Source organism: Balaenoptera musculus, chromosome 21 (assembly GCF_009873245.2).
Source record: "Balaenoptera musculus isolate JJ_BM4_2016_0621 chromosome 21, mBalMus1.pri.v3, whole genome shotgun sequence".
Classification (NCBI taxonomy): Eukaryota; Metazoa; Chordata; class Mammalia; order Artiodactyla; family Balaenopteridae; genus Balaenoptera; species Balaenoptera musculus.
The window spans coordinates 22432341-22449712 of NC_045805.1; the positions used below are offsets into that span (position 1 = coordinate 22432341).

The 17372-nt window shown below is 41.5% G+C and overlaps 1 protein-coding gene across 2 annotated transcripts in view; it reads right to left on the reverse strand.

Moving 5' to 3' along the window:
* Positions 1–395: 395 nt before the first annotated feature.
* The window catches only part of MFHAS1 (malignant fibrous histiocytoma amplified sequence 1), a 122244-nt gene continuing 105267 nt past the window's right edge, over positions 396–17372 (reverse strand). Inside the window, exons 3-4 of one of the 2 annotated variants that reach the window (XR_005018182.1) lie at positions 7071–7181; positions 396–2377 (exon numbers count right to left, since the gene is read on the reverse strand). Coding sequence is in view for 1 of the 2 variants with exons in the window: in XM_036838736.1 (XP_036694631.1) it covers positions 2344–2377 (34 nt within the window). In the remaining variant the exon portion in view is untranslated. The remainder of the gene's footprint in view (positions 2378–7070; positions 7182–17372) is intronic. The other variant, XM_036838736.1, reaches the window with a different exon arrangement.

Consider the following 17372-nt stretch of genomic DNA (forward strand, 5'->3'; position numbering starts at 1 on the left):
GCTTTTGTTTGCGAGGCAGGGACGACTTGGTTGGAAAAGATTCCCCTTGTGCTTATGAATTGCCTGTCAGCCTCCCCGGCTGAGTCTTCCCAGGTGTTGAAAGAGAAAATGGAATTTCCTGCATAAATGAAGAAAATTCCTATAGAGCAGAATGTTTTCTGTATCTCCGACCCTCCCCCGACCGTGAAGCAAGTTCTCAAGCTTTTCTGGAGCTGCTTTTGGTCACATGACCCTCTACCATGATGACCTTTTTGCTAAAATACATGTGACACCAAAATTTCTTCTTATACTGCTTCTCTAGGGTTCAGATGACAGCACAAAACATCACTTGTCCAAAAATAGCAGATATTAAGAATGTGGGCATCTATGTTCATGACAAGAGCACATACTTTGCAGGGTATGTCACCCAAAGGAGCTTTTTTTTTTTTTTCATTTAATATGGTCCCCTGGGGAGTTAGCCTGAAGTCATTTACAAGTCTTTTCCTGGTCAAAGTCGGTTAATTTGACAGTTCAGGAACTGTTTGTGCCGACTGAAAAAACTTTTATGCCCAATCCATAAAGCAATTAAATGTTACCATTCAGTTTACACTTACACACACACACACACACACGTATGCACACACGCACAGGAGAACTGTGACAAAAGGATTAACAAGGTGAATCTCATGACTGTTCCAAAAGAAAATGCAAATTTGAGGTGTCATATTCAAGTATTAAAATGCAGAACTAGTCTGATCCCATTTGATTTTATGATTATAAGAAGTCATACTTGTTTAACTGAGGTTCTGGAGTTAATAAAGTTAACTCCTGGGGCACAAAATAATCTACAAAAATTGATTCGCGATTTTTCACAATGCAGCCACTTGCTTCTTTGTTACTTCTGTCATATACTGTGGCATTCCAAGAGTCAATACTTTATAGAAGAAGTAAAAGAATAATACCAGCTGACTCACTTTTCTTGCCTTACACGGGTGAGAAACAGTTTTACACATTTTCAATCAACATGCAGAGGAGGCAGATGTAAACAGAGTCAGGCACACTCTTCAAAGAATGTGTTACTATTGCAGCAGATGCTGTTTGGCCCCGATGAGGAGGAGAAGAGAGAGCAGTTTGGTTGGTTGGCTTTTTAAGTTTTACCTCGCGGAGATTTTAAAACCAGGGTTTTACTAGTTCTTGGCAGTAGACCATCCAATCAGAGGCTCTGTATTTATAAAATAACCAATGTGGGCTTATGCTCTCCAGTTAGGCAACTCACTATCTTACGGTCTGACACCAGATGTGGAGGGCTTTCAGAGTGCTCTGCTAAATTTCACAGACTCTGTTCTGGGGGCAGAAAAGAAAGGACTTATTAGCAGAGCTCTTTACATGCTTCAGAACTGACTCCTGATTATCTGAAGCTATTGCAAGACTCTGCTTTTCCTTGGATTTGTGGATCCCTTAATCCCCAGGCCTCCATCAGACTATCACCCAGTAACAACTCACAGTCATCACAAAGCCTGGAGCAAGGAAGACTCTGCCCAACACTAGTGATGTGTGGGGGCAAAGAAAAGGAAAAATCCTCCTACGCTGCCCAACAGTTTACAGGCAGGGACCTTTATTTAAAAGGACGGACACTGCCTGATCTGAAATGCATGTTTAAAGTTCTTGCTGATTATCGTCAAACTCTATGAACCAACCCTTAATCCATGGGCAGAGAGATAGGTATCTTTTTTTTAATCTGCAAAGAATTAAAGAGTAAACAAAAGGTCCTATGCTAAAATAAGAAATCAGCCCCATCTTGGCACAGTTCTCATCAGAATATTGCACCCAGTGTTAACTAACTCTAGAAGCTTCAAACTGTATAAATTTAAATGTATTTGCATATTATAAAAATAAAGATAAACATATACATATTTTACACTAGTTACGGAACAGCAATGAATGGTCAGTCGATCCCTCTTTCACATTTAACAGAACTGAAATCTGAGTGCTCTAAATACTGCCACCTGTACTGGAATTATGGCTTATATGTGCACGGAAAACAAAAATCCCTGAGAAGCCATTCGATTTTTTTTTTTTTTTTTTTTTTTCTTCAAGTAGCGCTCTCCTTGGAGGATCACAGTTCTGAGGTTCAGGTTGTAAAACATTTGCTCCACATTCTCTCCCATCCTTCCCCGCCCCCACCCCGCCCCTCCCCACCTCGTCTACAGGCTAGGTGTGCTTCCTCCCTGAAAGCACCCTGAACACACATGCACTCAAATTCACAGAACACGCCAGGGAGTGTGGAGGGTTTGCCGGGTACAAAAGATGGTCCAGGTGCATTCTGATGCTCTTTTCTCCATGGAAATTCCACAGCCATAAAAGTCACTGGTTTCTGTGCTTTTCACCAACGTTCTTCCTATGTGGGTAGATGAGAAGAAAGCACAGAAATGAACAAAGGAAATAGGAAACGATATTCTCAATGATAAGAACAGCAAGTCATAGTATCTTTTTTGTTTTTTTTTTGCACCACTGATTTTCATGTCTACTTCTACAGCTCTGTATAAAATTGTAAATGCAGGCAACTAATGTTCCTACAAAGGAAAGAGGCTTTTTACTAGAAACCTAGTCAAACATTTCTGTTTATGACATTAAGATCAGACATAAAGAGAAAACTAGACGAATTAGCTATAACTACCTATTCCATTGTAATTTCACAGCTTAACTAGATTTCTGATTAAGAATCCTGAACTCTAAACACAGCACTGCTTCCTTTCAGGAAACACACATAGACACGCTAAATAACACTGAATATATATCAGTACTAAGAAGTGAGAATGAGTGTCTATCTGGACTAAAAAGCATGATTTTACTTAAAGACTGCCAAACTAAAAGCTGGAGTTGGATGAAAATAAAATGAAGAAACTGCTGTATCATCAACTAATTAAACCAAGTGGCATTCAATTCAGACAAAGTGGTTAGACGAAAACATGTCAAATGCTCCCATCCCTTATTTTAGCTTTCCTATAATGACACATGATGTGATATTTTTAAAAGTGTTTTGACAACATTTAATAAAACATACAAAGACATAAAGGGGTTATTACCTGCTTCTCCCACCCTCCACCCCGCATCTCTCTTAATGCTGCCTGATTTTTTTGTAACTGATAATTCAATATCTACCTAAGACATCTCTCTAGCCCACATAAGAATTGGCTGAGCATAATATTAATAACATCACCAAAAATAGGCACCTTCCATTTACTAAGTACTTACTACACACTAGGAATCGCATCATTCACCGTGTTGCATTATTTGATTAATCCTAAACTCATAACGCTCTATCAGGTAAGCTCTGCATTCACCAAGAAAGAAGCTAAGGTTCCAAGAGGTTAGATAACTTCCCCAAGGGCACACACCAGTGAGCAGCAGGGCCAGGCCTTTAAAGAGGGTTATTTGACTCCGAAGTATGCTTGACAGCTAAAAGCAAGGCTGGAATATTTGGGGCCCTAGGGGTAGTTTCACATTTCTATGGCACTGAGGCATATGGACTTTTGGAAGGCCTATTAATAGAGTAAACTTCCCAGTAGAGAAGGTTTTGAAAACTGCCTCAAACTCAAGTAATCATAAATCTAAGTGTAAAGAGGATGGCAGTGTGAACACTCATCCCAACTAAGCAGTTACCTCTGGTGAAGCGAGTTCCAGCTTCATGGGGGGGAGGTGCTACGTTACGCTTTTTTTACTGAATCTAACAAACCTTGAGAAACGCAGGCGGTTGTGTCTGGCTGTCTGCTCCCCTGAGCCACTAGAAAGACTGAGAAACACAAGGATACGTAATCAGGGGCACCTAGAGGGAATATTCCAGTGTTCAAGGGAGAAAAAGGAAAACCGGTCTGAGCATTTTTCCACGTGGATATCATTTTTCTTGTGTGGGCGCTTAGGGAAAGAGAAGAGCCATCAGATCACCAAGCCTCCCCACCTCTCCCTGCTCCTCCATCTCAATAAACTCGCCCTCATCTGTCAAGATCCACCTCAGATGCTACTTCCTGGAGCTCTTCCTAATTGTCTGGCCGAGTTCTTTCTTCTCTGTGTCCACAGGACTTTGTCGATACACCTGTCGCTGCAGGTATCACATTTTAATTGGAATTAGACATTCCCAAGTTTCTCTGGTTGTGTCTTTGGTTCCCATCCTCCCCAAGGAAGCTATTAGATTCTTGTGGATCTCTATTATTTCTGTACCCTCAACAGTTGGCACAATGCCTCGTAGAGGGCAAATACTCAACAAAGATCTGCTGAATGAATAAGGAATAAGATGTGATGAAAAAGTCACAGGCAAAAACAGCCAAGCTACTCTGAGATCATTTCTGTAAGGGGGTGGATGAGAAGTATTAAGGAGATGTGAAGGAAAGAGGGTCTGAGTACAGTCAGAAGGACTGGGGGTGGCTTCTCAGAGGAGGTGACACATGTCCTGAGTCTTAGGGACGATGGGCCTTCATCAGGTAGGAGAGAAGGGGTGGCAGCTAGCTGTGGACCGAGAGCCGGCCAGAGGTCAGGTATGGCTGGCCCTCCACAGTCAGGGAGTGTCACACGTCAGAAGGGTGGCTGGGGTCTGCTTGGGAGTCTTGTGTGTCATGCCCGGGATTTTGAACTTGCACCATAATCACCAGGAAGCCATTCAAGGCTTTTCAATAGAAAGTTGATGGGGCCTGATGTTGAAAAATCAATTGGTTTCAAGGACAAAAAGACTAGCGAGGACGAGGCCAGTTGAGACTCAGTCACAGGGATCTTGGCAGAGACAGGAGGACCTACAGGAAAGCAGGGGCCGAAGAGAAAGTTCCATGGGCAGATTCACTCATTCAAGACACACTGATGAGGTGGGGTAAGAGGTCTCAGTGGAAGGCTGACTGCACGTGGGAAGAGGGAGCGGGAAGGGTTGAGTGGACAGACCCCCAGCCTGGCAGATGGCGCAAAGCCATGCCATCCCCGGAGACGGGAGGAGGCACGGGCAGTGAAGAGCTCCGGGGCAGGGGGACGAAATGTGCGCGTCTAAGGGAGCTGCCGGGCGGGACGATGGAAACAGGCCCGCAGCTGAAGGGAGGGGTCAGCTGGGGGGCGAGCCCCAGAATCCCCGCAGGTTACAGAGCCTGCTCTTCCTGGGACGCGGCAAACGCCTTCAGCATTCAGCGTATTTAGAAGCTCAGGCTGACAGTGAAGCCACACCCTGTTGTATTGCTGTTAAGCGGGACTTTTCTGTCCTCTGCCGCCTTGCCCGCCGTGGAGAGACTGCCCCTCCCAGGCTCAGCCAGCTAGTGCCCACACGTAGTCAGCAAGTCAGACGCGAGCGTGCTTCTCATGCAAACCAGCGAAGCCAGGGTCCACACCCCTAACCACCCCGTTTATCAGGCTCTCACACTCCAGGCCACTCTACCTGCCCTGATCACACCAGGGCCGGGCTCCGGACAACTCGGGACTGTCTTTGTGCCCCAGAGCCCGCGGAAACTATCCAAACCGGCCCATCCTACATGTGCTCCCCTGCCTTGCCCGTGCCTTCCCGCAGAGACCACAGCACAGGCCCCTCCCCCACTGCCTCCCCTACCCTCAGCCTCCTGAGGTGGGGCCCGTGGGTGCTTCCCCACGCAGCCCCGCCCCCGCCCCAGGGCACGGCGTGCCCCTCCCCGAAGGAACTGTAATAAACTGTCTTTTCCCCGGCAGTCGTTTCCTGATCTGTTGGCCTCATCGTATCTCCAGTCTTCCATTCCCACACTATACGGAGTTTGTCCAGGCACATGGGCTCTGGCATCTACAGTATGAAAGGAATGATCCCACTCATCTCCTCTTTATCCCAGGAAGATGGGTTTAGGACACTGACGTTTACGAAGTAGCTGCAGGTGGCCTCATAAACAGATCTGCATGTACTTCACCTTGACCCCTTCGTGGTGGTGGAGGGGGAAGGTGAGCCGGCATGCTCTCCTGCCTACTCAGCACACGCGTTTACCTGCCTTGCGTGGGTACCTCAATTAATAAGCAAAACAGTCCTAGGTAAGTCAGTGAGTAGATTTTACTCTAGCATCTATATTTGGATTTTGAAATTTTGATTTTAATGATTACCTTTATGTTATGCATGGTGTACATACTAATATTTCTGGTAGAAATAACAGCAACTGGATTTATTGAGCGCTACTTAATCTGTGTAAGGAATAATGCTAAATGCTTCCCCTGCAACGGTCTCTAAATGCACAGAACGAGCTCAGGAGATAGTGCTGCTGTGATCTGCACCTGTCACAGCACTAACACATTGCCGGATTCAAACTCAGAGGGCATAACTCCAGAGCCTGTCGAACTGCCTTGAGAAAATAAATACCAACACTGCTTTTAAAAAGCTGTTTGCTGGGACTTCCCTGGTGGCGCAGTGGTTAAGAATCCGCCTGCCAATGCAGGGGACACAGGTTCGATCCCTGGTCCGGGAAGATCCCACATGCTGCGGAGCAACTAAGCCCTTGCACCACAACTACTGAGCCTGTGTTCTAGAGCCCACGAGCCACAACTACTGAGCCTATTTGCTGCAACTACTGAGGCCCGTGCGCCTAGAGCCTGTGCTCTGCAACAAGAGAAGCCACCTCAATGAGAAGCCCGTTCACCACAACAAAGAGTAGCCCCCGCTCGCCACAACCAGAGAAAAGCCCGCGCGCAGCAACAAAGACCCAACGCAGCCAATAAACAAATAAATAAATAGTCAATTAGCTACAAAGTGGGAAACTCAGGATTAAAAAAAAAATGGTTTGCTGTGTTAATCAGCTTGAGCTTTTCCTGATGTTATATTCTTGCATTACATTAGAATGAGTTTTTCTAAATGACTTCTTTTTTCCAAAAAGGATCTAAGGTTACTGATATATGCATTATAGTAAATTAGGCAAAAGAGTTGAGCAGTTTTATTTTTAATTCTCCAGTATGTCTTGATTCTGGATAAGTAAAAGATTTGTAATCTTAAAATGTCCTGCTGTATGGAATCTCTTCGTCCCAAGCCCATCCTCCCCCTTTTTTTCCTAAACTCTCCAAGTCCTTAGGAGGCCCTTACCTATTTAAGAAACCCTCTCTGCTTCCCAGAGACTTACCCTTAAACATTGGTGCTCCTAAAGTCACAGATTGGGTACAGTAAAAATGATGGCATAAGGGAAAGAAGCACTATCTTTTCCACTTAATTGTCCAAGAAAGTATGGAGATACCTAAGCAGAGAGGGAACAAATTCCAGTATCAATGTGGCTGATGGGAGACTAAATCAAAGAAACACTATTCCTCCCAGTCGTGAAAGCAACAAGGCAAGGAGCTGTCTTACTCCTTACAAAGAACAAAACAAGTCAATGCAAATCAGTGTGATACACCCCACAGGCAACCTCCACATTTAAGCCTCCTTTCCTTCTGAAATCCCATCCCATCCCCACCCTTCATGTTTTACACTTCTGAGATCAGTGAAAAATTCTCCATTGTGATTAAGCCAAATTCACCCATTCCTTAAAAAAAAGGCTTTTTAATCGAGTCCGTACTAACTGATCTGAGTGCAGTTAAACATACTTTGCCTATTTATTTGGTGAGGTAAAGGCCACAGAATCTTCATCCTACTTTTTACAAAAGGCTTAATTGGTCTTAAATATCCTTATGTCATAACAATGTAACTGCCAAAATTCCTATGCAAAGTAATCACTATAGGTTTGAGAATACTTGCAAACAGTAAGTATCTGGAATCTTACTTGAATTGGAACGCTATAGTATATACACGCAATAATCCAAGTTTGAAATGCAGCGTGAGCCTTGTCCTTTATTATCGGTAATACTTTCTGGAAAGGAGAAAGCTTTGCCCAGCAATTTTCAAACCAGCCCATTTTTTCTAATTCTGTAACACATGACCTGCCAAAATCAGAATTTGCTTCCTTCTTCAGTTCCACCACTCCACAGACAGATAGGGTAGCACCACAAAAGAAATGGCAAGCGCCAGAAAATAAAAATGATACTTATCTGTTTCCTGCATGTTCAAGGACCAGTCCGTTAAGAAGCCACATGGAAGTGTAAGTTATATTCCAGTATGTCTTTTAAAAAAATTTTTATATTGGACTATAGGTGATTTACAGTGTTGTGTTAGTTTCAGGTGTACAGCAAAGTGAAACTGTTATACATATGCATATATCCACTCTGTTTTAGATGCTTTCCCCATATAGGCCAATAGAGAGTATTGAATAGAGTTCCCTGTGCTATACAGTAGGTCCTTGTTGGTTATCTATTTTAAATATAGTAGTGTGTATATGTCGATCCCAATCTCCCAATTTATCCCTCCCACCCACCTTTCCCCTTTGGTAACCATAAGTTTGTTTTCTATGTCTGTGAGTCTGTTTCTGTTTTGTAAATATGTTCATTTGTATCATTTTTTAAAGATTCCACATATAAGCGATATCATATATTTGTCTTTCTCTGTCTGACTTACTTCACTTAGTATGATAAACTACAGGTCCCTCCATGTTGCTGCAAATGGCATTATTTCATTCTTTTTAATGGCTGAGTAATATTCCATTGTATATATGTACCACATCTTCTTTATCCATTCATCTGTTGATGGACATTTAGTTTGCTTCCATGGCTTGGCTATAGTATACAGCACTGCAATGAACATTGGGGTGCACGTATCCTTTCAAACCATGGTTTTCTCCAGATATATGCCCAAGAGTGGGATTGCTGGGTCATATGGTAGTTCTATTTTTAGTTTTTTAAGGAACCTTCATACTGTTGTCCATAGTGGCTGTCCAATTTACATTCCTACCAGCAGTGCAGGAGGGTTCCCTTTTCTCCACACCCTCTCCAGCATTTATCATTCATAGACTTTTTGATGATGGCCATATTCTGACTGGTGTGAGATGATATCTCATTATAGTTTTGATGTGCATTTCTCTAATAATTAGTGATATTGAGCATCTTTTCATGTGCCTCTTCGTCATCTGTATGTCTTTGAAGAAATGTCGGTTTAGGTCTTCTGCCCATTTTTTGATTGGATTGTTGTTTTGTTTTTTGATATTGAGCCACATGAGTTGTTTGTAAATTTTGGAGATTAATCCCTTGTTGGTCACATCGTTTGCAAATATTTTCTCCCATTCTCTGGGGTTTCTTTTCGTTTTGTTTATGGTTTCCTTTGCTGTGATAAAGCATTTAAGTTTAATTAGGTTCCATTTGTTTATTTTTGTTTTTATTTTCATTACTCTAGGAGGTGGATCCAAAAAGATATTGCTGCAATTTATGTCAAAGAGTGTTCTGCCTATGTTTTCCTCTAAGAGTTTTATAGTATCCAGCCTTACATATAGGTCTTTAATCCATTTTGGGTTTATTTTTGTGTATGGTGTTAGAGAATGTTTTAATTTCATTCTTTTACATGTAGCTGTCCAGTTTTCCCAGCACCACTTATTGAAGAGACTGTCTTTTCTGCATTGTGTAGTCTCATCTCTTTTGTCATAGATTAGTTGACCATAGGTGTGTGGTTTTATTTCTGGGCTTTCTATCCTGTTCCATTGATCTGTATTTCTGTTTCAGCACCAGTACCATACTGTTTTGAGTACTGTAGCTTTGTAGTATAATCTGAAGTCAGGGAACTGATTCCTCCAGCTCCATTTTTCTTTCTCAGGATTGCTTTGGCTATTTGGGGCCTTTTGTGTTTCCATACAGTTTGTAAAATTTTTTGTTCTAATTCCGTGAAAAATGCCATTGGTAATTTGATAGGGATTGCATTGAATCTGTAGATTGCTTTGGATAGTATAGTCATCTTCACAATATTGATTCTTCCAATCCAATAACATGGTATATCTCTCCATCTGTTTGTGTCTTCTTTGATTTCTTTCATCAGTGTCTTATAATTTTCTGCACACAGGTCTTTTGTCTCCTGAGGTAGGTTCATTCCTAGGTATTTTATTCTTTTTGATGGGATGATAAATGGGACTTTTACCTTAATTTCTCTTTCTGATCTTTTGTTGTTAGTGTATAGGAATGCAAGAGATTTCTGTGTATTAATTTTGTATCATGCAACTTTAACAAATTCATTGATGAGCTCTAGTAGTTTTCTGGTGGCATCTTTAGGATTTTCTATGTAGTATCATGGGATCTGCAAACAGTGACAGTTTTACTTCTTTTCCAATTTGGATTCCTTTCATTCTTTTTCTTCTCTGATTGCCTTGGCTAGGACTTCCAAAACTATGTTGAATGAAAGTGGCAAGAGCAGACATCCTTGCCTTGTTCCTGATCTTTGAGGCAATGCTTTCAACTTTTCACCATTCAGTATGATGTTAGCTGTAGGTCTGTCATATGGCCTTTGTTATGTTGAGGTATGCTCCCTCTATGCCTACTTTCTGGAGAGTTTTCATCATAAATGGGTGTTGAATTTTGTCAAAAGCTTTTTCTGCATTTATTGAGATGATCATATGGTTTTTATTCTTCAACTTGCTAATGTGGCTTATCACACTAATTGATTTGTGGATATTGTAAAATCCTTGCATCCCTGGGATAAATCCCATTTGATCATGGTGTATGATCCTTTTAATGCATTGTTGGATTTAGTTTGCTAGTGTTTTGTTGAGGATTTTTGCGTCTAAATTTCATCAGTGATATTGGCCTGTAATTTTCTCTTTTTTTGTGGTATCTTTATCTGGTTTTGGTATCAGGGTGATAGTGGCCTCATAGAATGAGTTTGGGAATGTTCCTTCCTCTGCAAGTTTTTGGAAGAGTTTTGGAAGGATAAGTGTTAACTCTTCTCTAAATGTTTGATAGAATTCACCTGTGAGGCCATCAGGTCCTGGACTTTTGCTTGTTGGGAGTTTTTCAATCACAGTTTCAATTTCAGTACTTGTGATTGGTCTGTTCATATTTTCTATTTCTTCCTGGTTCAGTCTTGGGAGATTGTATCTTTCTAAGAATTTGTCCATTTCTTCCAGGTTGTCCATTTTATTGGCATATAGTTGCTTGTAGTAGTCTCTTATGATCCTTTGTATTTCTGTGGTGTCAGTTGTAACTTCTCCTTTTTCATTTCTAATTTTATTGATTTGAGTTCCTCTCCCTTTTTTTCTTATCAATTTTGTTTAGGTTTATCAATTTTGTTTATCTTTTCAAAGAACCAGCTTTTAGTTTCACTGGGTTTTTTTCAATTGTTTTCTTCGTCTCTATTTCATTTATTTCTGCTCTGGTTTTTATGATTTCTTTCCTTCTGCTAACTTTGGGCTTTGTTTGTTCTTTCTCTGGCTGCCTTAGGTGTAGGGTTAGGTTGTTTTAGATTTTTCTTGTTTTCTGAGATTGTAAGGTTGTAAGATTCTGAGATTGAGTAAGATTGTATTGCAGTAAACTTCCCTCTTAGAACTGCTTTTGCTGTGTCCCATAGGTTTTGGATTGTCATGCTTTTGTTGTCATTTGTCTCTAGGTTTTTTTTTGATTTTGTCTTTGATTTCTTCAGTGATCCATTGGTTGTTTAGTATCATATTGCTTAGCCTCTAAGTATTTGTGTTTTTTACAGTTTTTTCCTTGTAGTTGATTTCTAACCTCATTGTGTTTGGAAAAGATGCTTGATATGATTTCAGTTTTCTTAAATTTACAGAGGCTTGATTTGTGGCCCAGCATATGATCAATCCTCAAGAATGTTCCATGTGCACTGGAAAAGAATGTGTATTCTGCTGCAGTTGGATGGATATAAATATCAGTAAGTCTGTCTGGTCTAATGTGTCATTTAAGGCCTGTGTTTCCTTACTGATTTTCTGTCTGGATGATCTGTCCATTGATGAAAGTGGTGTGTTAAAATCTGCCACTATTATTTGTTACTGTTGATTTCTCCTTTTATGGCTGTTAGTATTTGCCTTATATATTGAGGTGCTCCTATGTTGCGTGCGTTTATATTTACAATTATTATATCTCCTTCTTGGATTGATCCCTTCATCATTATGTGGTGTCCTTTGTCTCTTGGAACAGTTTTTATTTTAAAGTCTGTTTTGTCTGATATAAGCATTGCTACTCCAGCTTTCTTTTGATTTCCATTTGCCTTTTTCATTCCCCTCACTTTCAGTCTGTATGTGTCCCTAGATCTGAAGTGGGTCACTTGTAGACAGCATATATACAGGTCTTGCTTTTGTATCCATTCAGCCAGTCCATGTCTTTTGGTTGGAGCATTTAGTCTGTTTACGTTTAAGGCAATTATTGATATGTATGTTCTTATTGCTATTTTATTAATTGTTTTGGGTTTGTTTTTGTAGGTCTTTTTTCTTCCTTTCCTCTTTTGTTCTCTTGTGATTTGATGACTAACTTTACTGTTGTGTTTGGATTCCTTATTCTTTTTTGTGTGTGTATCTATTGTAGATTTTTGGTTTGTGGTTACTATGAGGTTTTAATACAGCAATCTATATAAAAACAGGATTGTTTTAAGTTGCTGGTCTTTTAATTTCAAATGCATTTCCAATATCCTGCATTTGTATTCTCCTCTTTTCACAACTGCTGGTTTTCATATCATTTTGTGTGTGGATGACTTTCTACCTTTACTGTAATGTTTGCCTTTACCAGTGAGCTTTTCCATTCGTGATTTTCTTGTTTCTAGTTGTGGCCTTTTCTTTTCCACTTAAAGAAGTTCCTGTAGCATTTGTTGCAAAGCTGGTCTGGTGGTGCTGAATTCTCTCAGCTTTTGCTTGTCTGTAAAGCTTCTGATTTCTATGTCAAATCTGAATGAGAGACCCTTGCTGGATAGAGTATTCCTGGTTGTAGGTTCTTCCCTTTCATCACTTTAAATATATCATGCCATTCCCTTCTGGCCTGCAGTTTCTGCTGAGAAATCAGCTGATTACCTATGGGAATTCCCTTATATGTTTTGTTGCTTTTCCCTTGTTGCTTTTAATATTTTCTCTTTGTCTTTAATTTTTGTCAATTTGATTACTGTGTGTCTTTGTGTGTTCCTCCTTGGGTTTATGCTGCCTGGGACTCTCTGTGCTTCCTGGACTTGGGTGACTGTTTCCTTTCCCATGTTAGGGAAGTTTTCAGCTACTATCTCTTCAAATATTTTCTCAGGTCCTTTCTCTCTCTCTTCTCCTTCTGGGACCCCTATAATGTGAATGTTGGTGTGTTTAATGTTGTCCCAGAGTTCTCTTAGACTGTCCTTATTTCTTTTCACTCTTTTTTCTTTATTCTTGTCCACAGCAGTGATTTCCACCATTCTGTCTTCCAGCTCACTTATCCGTTCTTCTGCCTCATTTATTTTATTGATTCCTTCTAGTGTATTTTTCATTTCAGTTATTGTATTGTTCATCTGTGTTTGCTTGTTATTTAGATCTTCTAGCTCTTTGTTAAATATTTCTTGTATCGTCTCGATCTATGCTTCTGTTGTTTTTCCAAGATCTTGGATCATCTTTACTATCATTACTCTGAATTCTTTTTCAGTTAGATTGCCTATCTCCAATTCACTTAGTTGTTCTTTTGAGGTTTTATCTTGTTCCTTTGTCTGGGACGTATTCCTCTGCTGACTCATTTTGTCTAACTTTCTGTGATTGTGGTTTCCATTCCATAGGCTGCAGAGTTGTAGTTCTTCTTGGCTTCTGCTGTCTGCCCCCTGGTGGATGAGACTGATGTAAGGGGCTTGTGCAGGCTTCCTGGTGGGAGGGCCTAGTTTCTGCCCACTTGTGGGTGGAGCTGGGTCTTGTCCCTCTGGTGGGCAGGGCCCTGTCAAGGGGTGTGTTTAATGGGCAGCTGTGGGCTCAGGAAGACTTGAGGCAGCCTGTCTGCTGATGGGTGGAGCTGTGTTCCCACCCTGATGCTTGTCTAACCTGAGGCCTCCCAGCACTGGAGCCTACAGGCTGGTGGCTGGGGCCAGGTCTTGGTGAGAAAATGGCAGCCTCCAGGAGCACTTGCACCAATGAGTACTCCCCAGAACTACCGCCACCAGTGTCTTCGTCCCCACAGTGAGCCAAAGTCGCCCCCCCCTCCCCCCACCAGTAGGAGACCCTCCAATACCAGCAGATAGGTTTGGCCCAGGCTCTTGTGAGGTCACTGCTTTTTCCCCTGGGTCCTAGTGCACATGAGACCTTGTGTGCACTCTCCAGGACTGGAGTTTCTGTTTCCCCCAGTCCTGTGGAATCCCTGTGATCAAATCCCACTGGCCTTCGAAGGCAGATGCTCTGGGGGCTCCTCCTCCTGAAACCAGACCCCCAGGCTGGGGAGCCTAATGTGGGGTTCAGAACTTTCACTCCTGTGGGAGAACCTCTATGATATAGTTATTTTCCAGTTTGTGGTTTGCCCACCTGGCAGGTATGGGATTTGATTTTATCGTGATTGCACCGCTCCTACTGTGCTGTTGTGGTTTCTTCTTTGTCTTTGGGTGTAGGATATCTTTTTTGGTAGGTTCCATCATTTTTTTATTGATAGTTGTTCAGTAGTTAGTTAGTTGTGATTTTGTTGTTTTCGTGAGAGGCGGTGAGCTCACGTCCTTCTACTCTGCCATCTTGTCCCCACCCACTGTATGTATCTCCAGTATTTCTTAAGGTAAAACATTTTCATAGCTAACCTGCTGAATCCTGTCTTTTAAATGAAAATCAGTAGACAAATTGAGTCAAGTGGCAGTTTTTCAGAATATATATTTTAATTGGTAAAGGAGGAAAATCTCTTTGGAAATGAGAAAGAAATATTCCATAAGTTATCTAAAAATGAAAGGCAAACAGCAAGCTGCAATTTGCCCAAAGAAGTTCACACTTCCCTTCTGAACTGGAATTTTAAGTGTCTCAATCTGTAAAGCAACAGGATGGAGACAGGAATTCACAAATAAATTTTTTTTTAATTAAAAAAAAAAAATCCTTCTATTGTACTTTTGCCTTGCTTTTCCCACTGAAAGTATATTTTTGCCCTTTATGATCCCTAAAGTCCAAGGCTTAGTATCCCTGTCTATATTGAAGGTCAGTTAGGCTGCCACTCAGAAGTTCTGAAGGATAAATACGGGACAGATGGATGTGTTAATTAACTACATGGTGGGAATCCTTTCACAGTGCATACGGATATCAAATTACCACAGTGTACACTTTAAATATCTTACTTATCTGTCAATTACATCCCAATAAAGCTAAAAAAGAAAAGATCAGTGGGTGCCAAGGGTTAAGAGGGGAGGGAGGGATAAAGAGGGGGAGCGCACAGGATTTTTAGGGCAATGAAAATATTGTGTAAGATACTGTAATGGTAGATACATGTCATTCTGTATTTGTCCAAACCCATGAAATGTACAACATCAAGTGTGAACCCTAATGTAAAGCGTGGGCTTCGGGTGATAATGAGGTGTCAGTGTAGGTTCATCACCTGTGACGAATGTTCCAGTCTGGGTGGGGAGGCTGTGTGTGGCCAGGGCAGGGGGTAGATGGGGTCTTTCTGTACCTTATGCTCGATTTCACTGTGAACCTAAAACTGCTCTTAACAACTAAGTCTGTGTTTTTAGAAATTGCTACCTATACTTTAGGTATAGGTAGAGTTCTGAAGGAGGCTGATTTCCCTCCAAGAAACTCCGTTTCCCTTCTACTGTTCAGTAAACAGGGGGCTGGCAGCGGGGGTGCACGTCCATTCACTGCCTTCAGACTGCACTGGGACAAGGATAACAAGTGTTCGTACGAATTTCCTTAAAACTCACAAATCTGTTTAATACCAACACACCAGGGAGCAAAACCATTCCTGAAAGTGGCACTAAGAATTATTTATTTTCTGCATGGAGCTAGGTATTGTGTTAGGCACAGTGACTGCAGGTGAGCATGGGCATGAAACTTCTTTCTGGAATGATGAAAATGTTCTAAAATGAGGTTGTGGTGACAGCTGGACAACTCTGTAAATATGTGAACCATCGCTGAATGGGCAAGTTTTATGGTATGAAAGTATACCAAAGCTTTAAAAAAAATGTTTATCAGACAGAATCCATATCCTTAAGGAGGTCAGAATTTTTCAAAGCAACCCAGCAAATCTGCTACTAGATGAATTTTCATCTCATCTCCAAGGCAAATATCCTTGAAAATCAGCCCAGGATTGCCAAAGTATGGAAATGACTCGTATTTCTATCTGATAATCAGCAAAGGGACCAAGAAGTCACTCAGTTGATACATTTCTCCTTGGAGAGCGAGGTGCAGAAGGACAGGCATTTCATTCAATTCATGTAACTTCTTCCCCATGGAATGCTGGTAGAGACTTCACCATCATCCAAGGTGAATTATGAGAATAAGTCACTTTAAAAAAAAAAAAAAATCACTACTTGCTCTTTATTCTCTGTCTGTAGGGGAATAACAAACCTCGAAATTTAAAAAAATGAGAAATAGAAAAGCTTGGAATTCATAAAGAAGATCCAATCAAATTAACAGTCATCAATGGTTTTTCTTTATAAAGTTCATCGTAGCACCATTATTTTACACATGGTCAAAGACAGGCCATTAATGACAAGTCTCATTTGACCTATAAAGGAGAGGAGTAAACTGGTCAAAGAAGAGCTTGGGATGCCTTTTTGAAACCACTGTAAGGTCTAGATCAGTGACCTAAGAGTAGGGTGATTATTCTGGTTTTCCTGGGATGGTTCTGGTTGCTGCCTATCGTCCTGGCAAAATTATTACGAATTCTCCTGAAGATGAGACGCACTGGCCTGGGAGCCCTGGAGGAGAGCTCAGCGAGCACAATGTCTGGCGCACACATGACAATCGTCTGAGTGACTCGTTTCCTTAAAGACTAGCGCCTGGCCCTGGAAATTCTGATACACGCGTGCCTGATGAAGAAAGTCTGATCCTGACCATTGACCTGCATTTTAGAGGAGGAGAGAGCAGTAAAAGGTCACTCTCTAGTGACTTGCCTAAGTTAACTGGGGCTGGAGTTGCAAAACCAGGGCAATAACTCCAGTCTACCAAATTTCTACTGTCCGCTGAGACCCTAAGTCTAACTCTCAGAAGCTCTCAGGCTCAGACCCAAGCTGTCTGGACCTAATGACCACCTCCTGGGACAGCTTTCCTCATCGATCCCCAAATCCCCCACTTCCAATACATTGCCATCCACTTGTAAATTAGAGTTTCCACTGGGCTGTGCAGGGCCTGACAGTTTGTTTCCATTTTGTTCTCAAGAATATTCCTTCATTTAGAATTGAGAGTTACCCTCTAAACCTGCCATCCATTGTATGAGACCTTTTATAAAAAATCCATTTCAAAATAAAACTGTTCACAGAGCTAGGTCAAAAGCAGTTCAGTCCCTAAAGGTATCCCCTCCAGCATCTAGAAGTCTCAGGTCATGTGGCTCTGATTACCCAAGGCTTTAAAGCTGCTTGTTCATTTCAGGTATGATAACCTGGAAGAGACAGGAGCTGATAGCATTTCTGCAGGTTGGTATAAATGTCCTTTTGTGGCAGTACAACAGAAGCCCGTGAG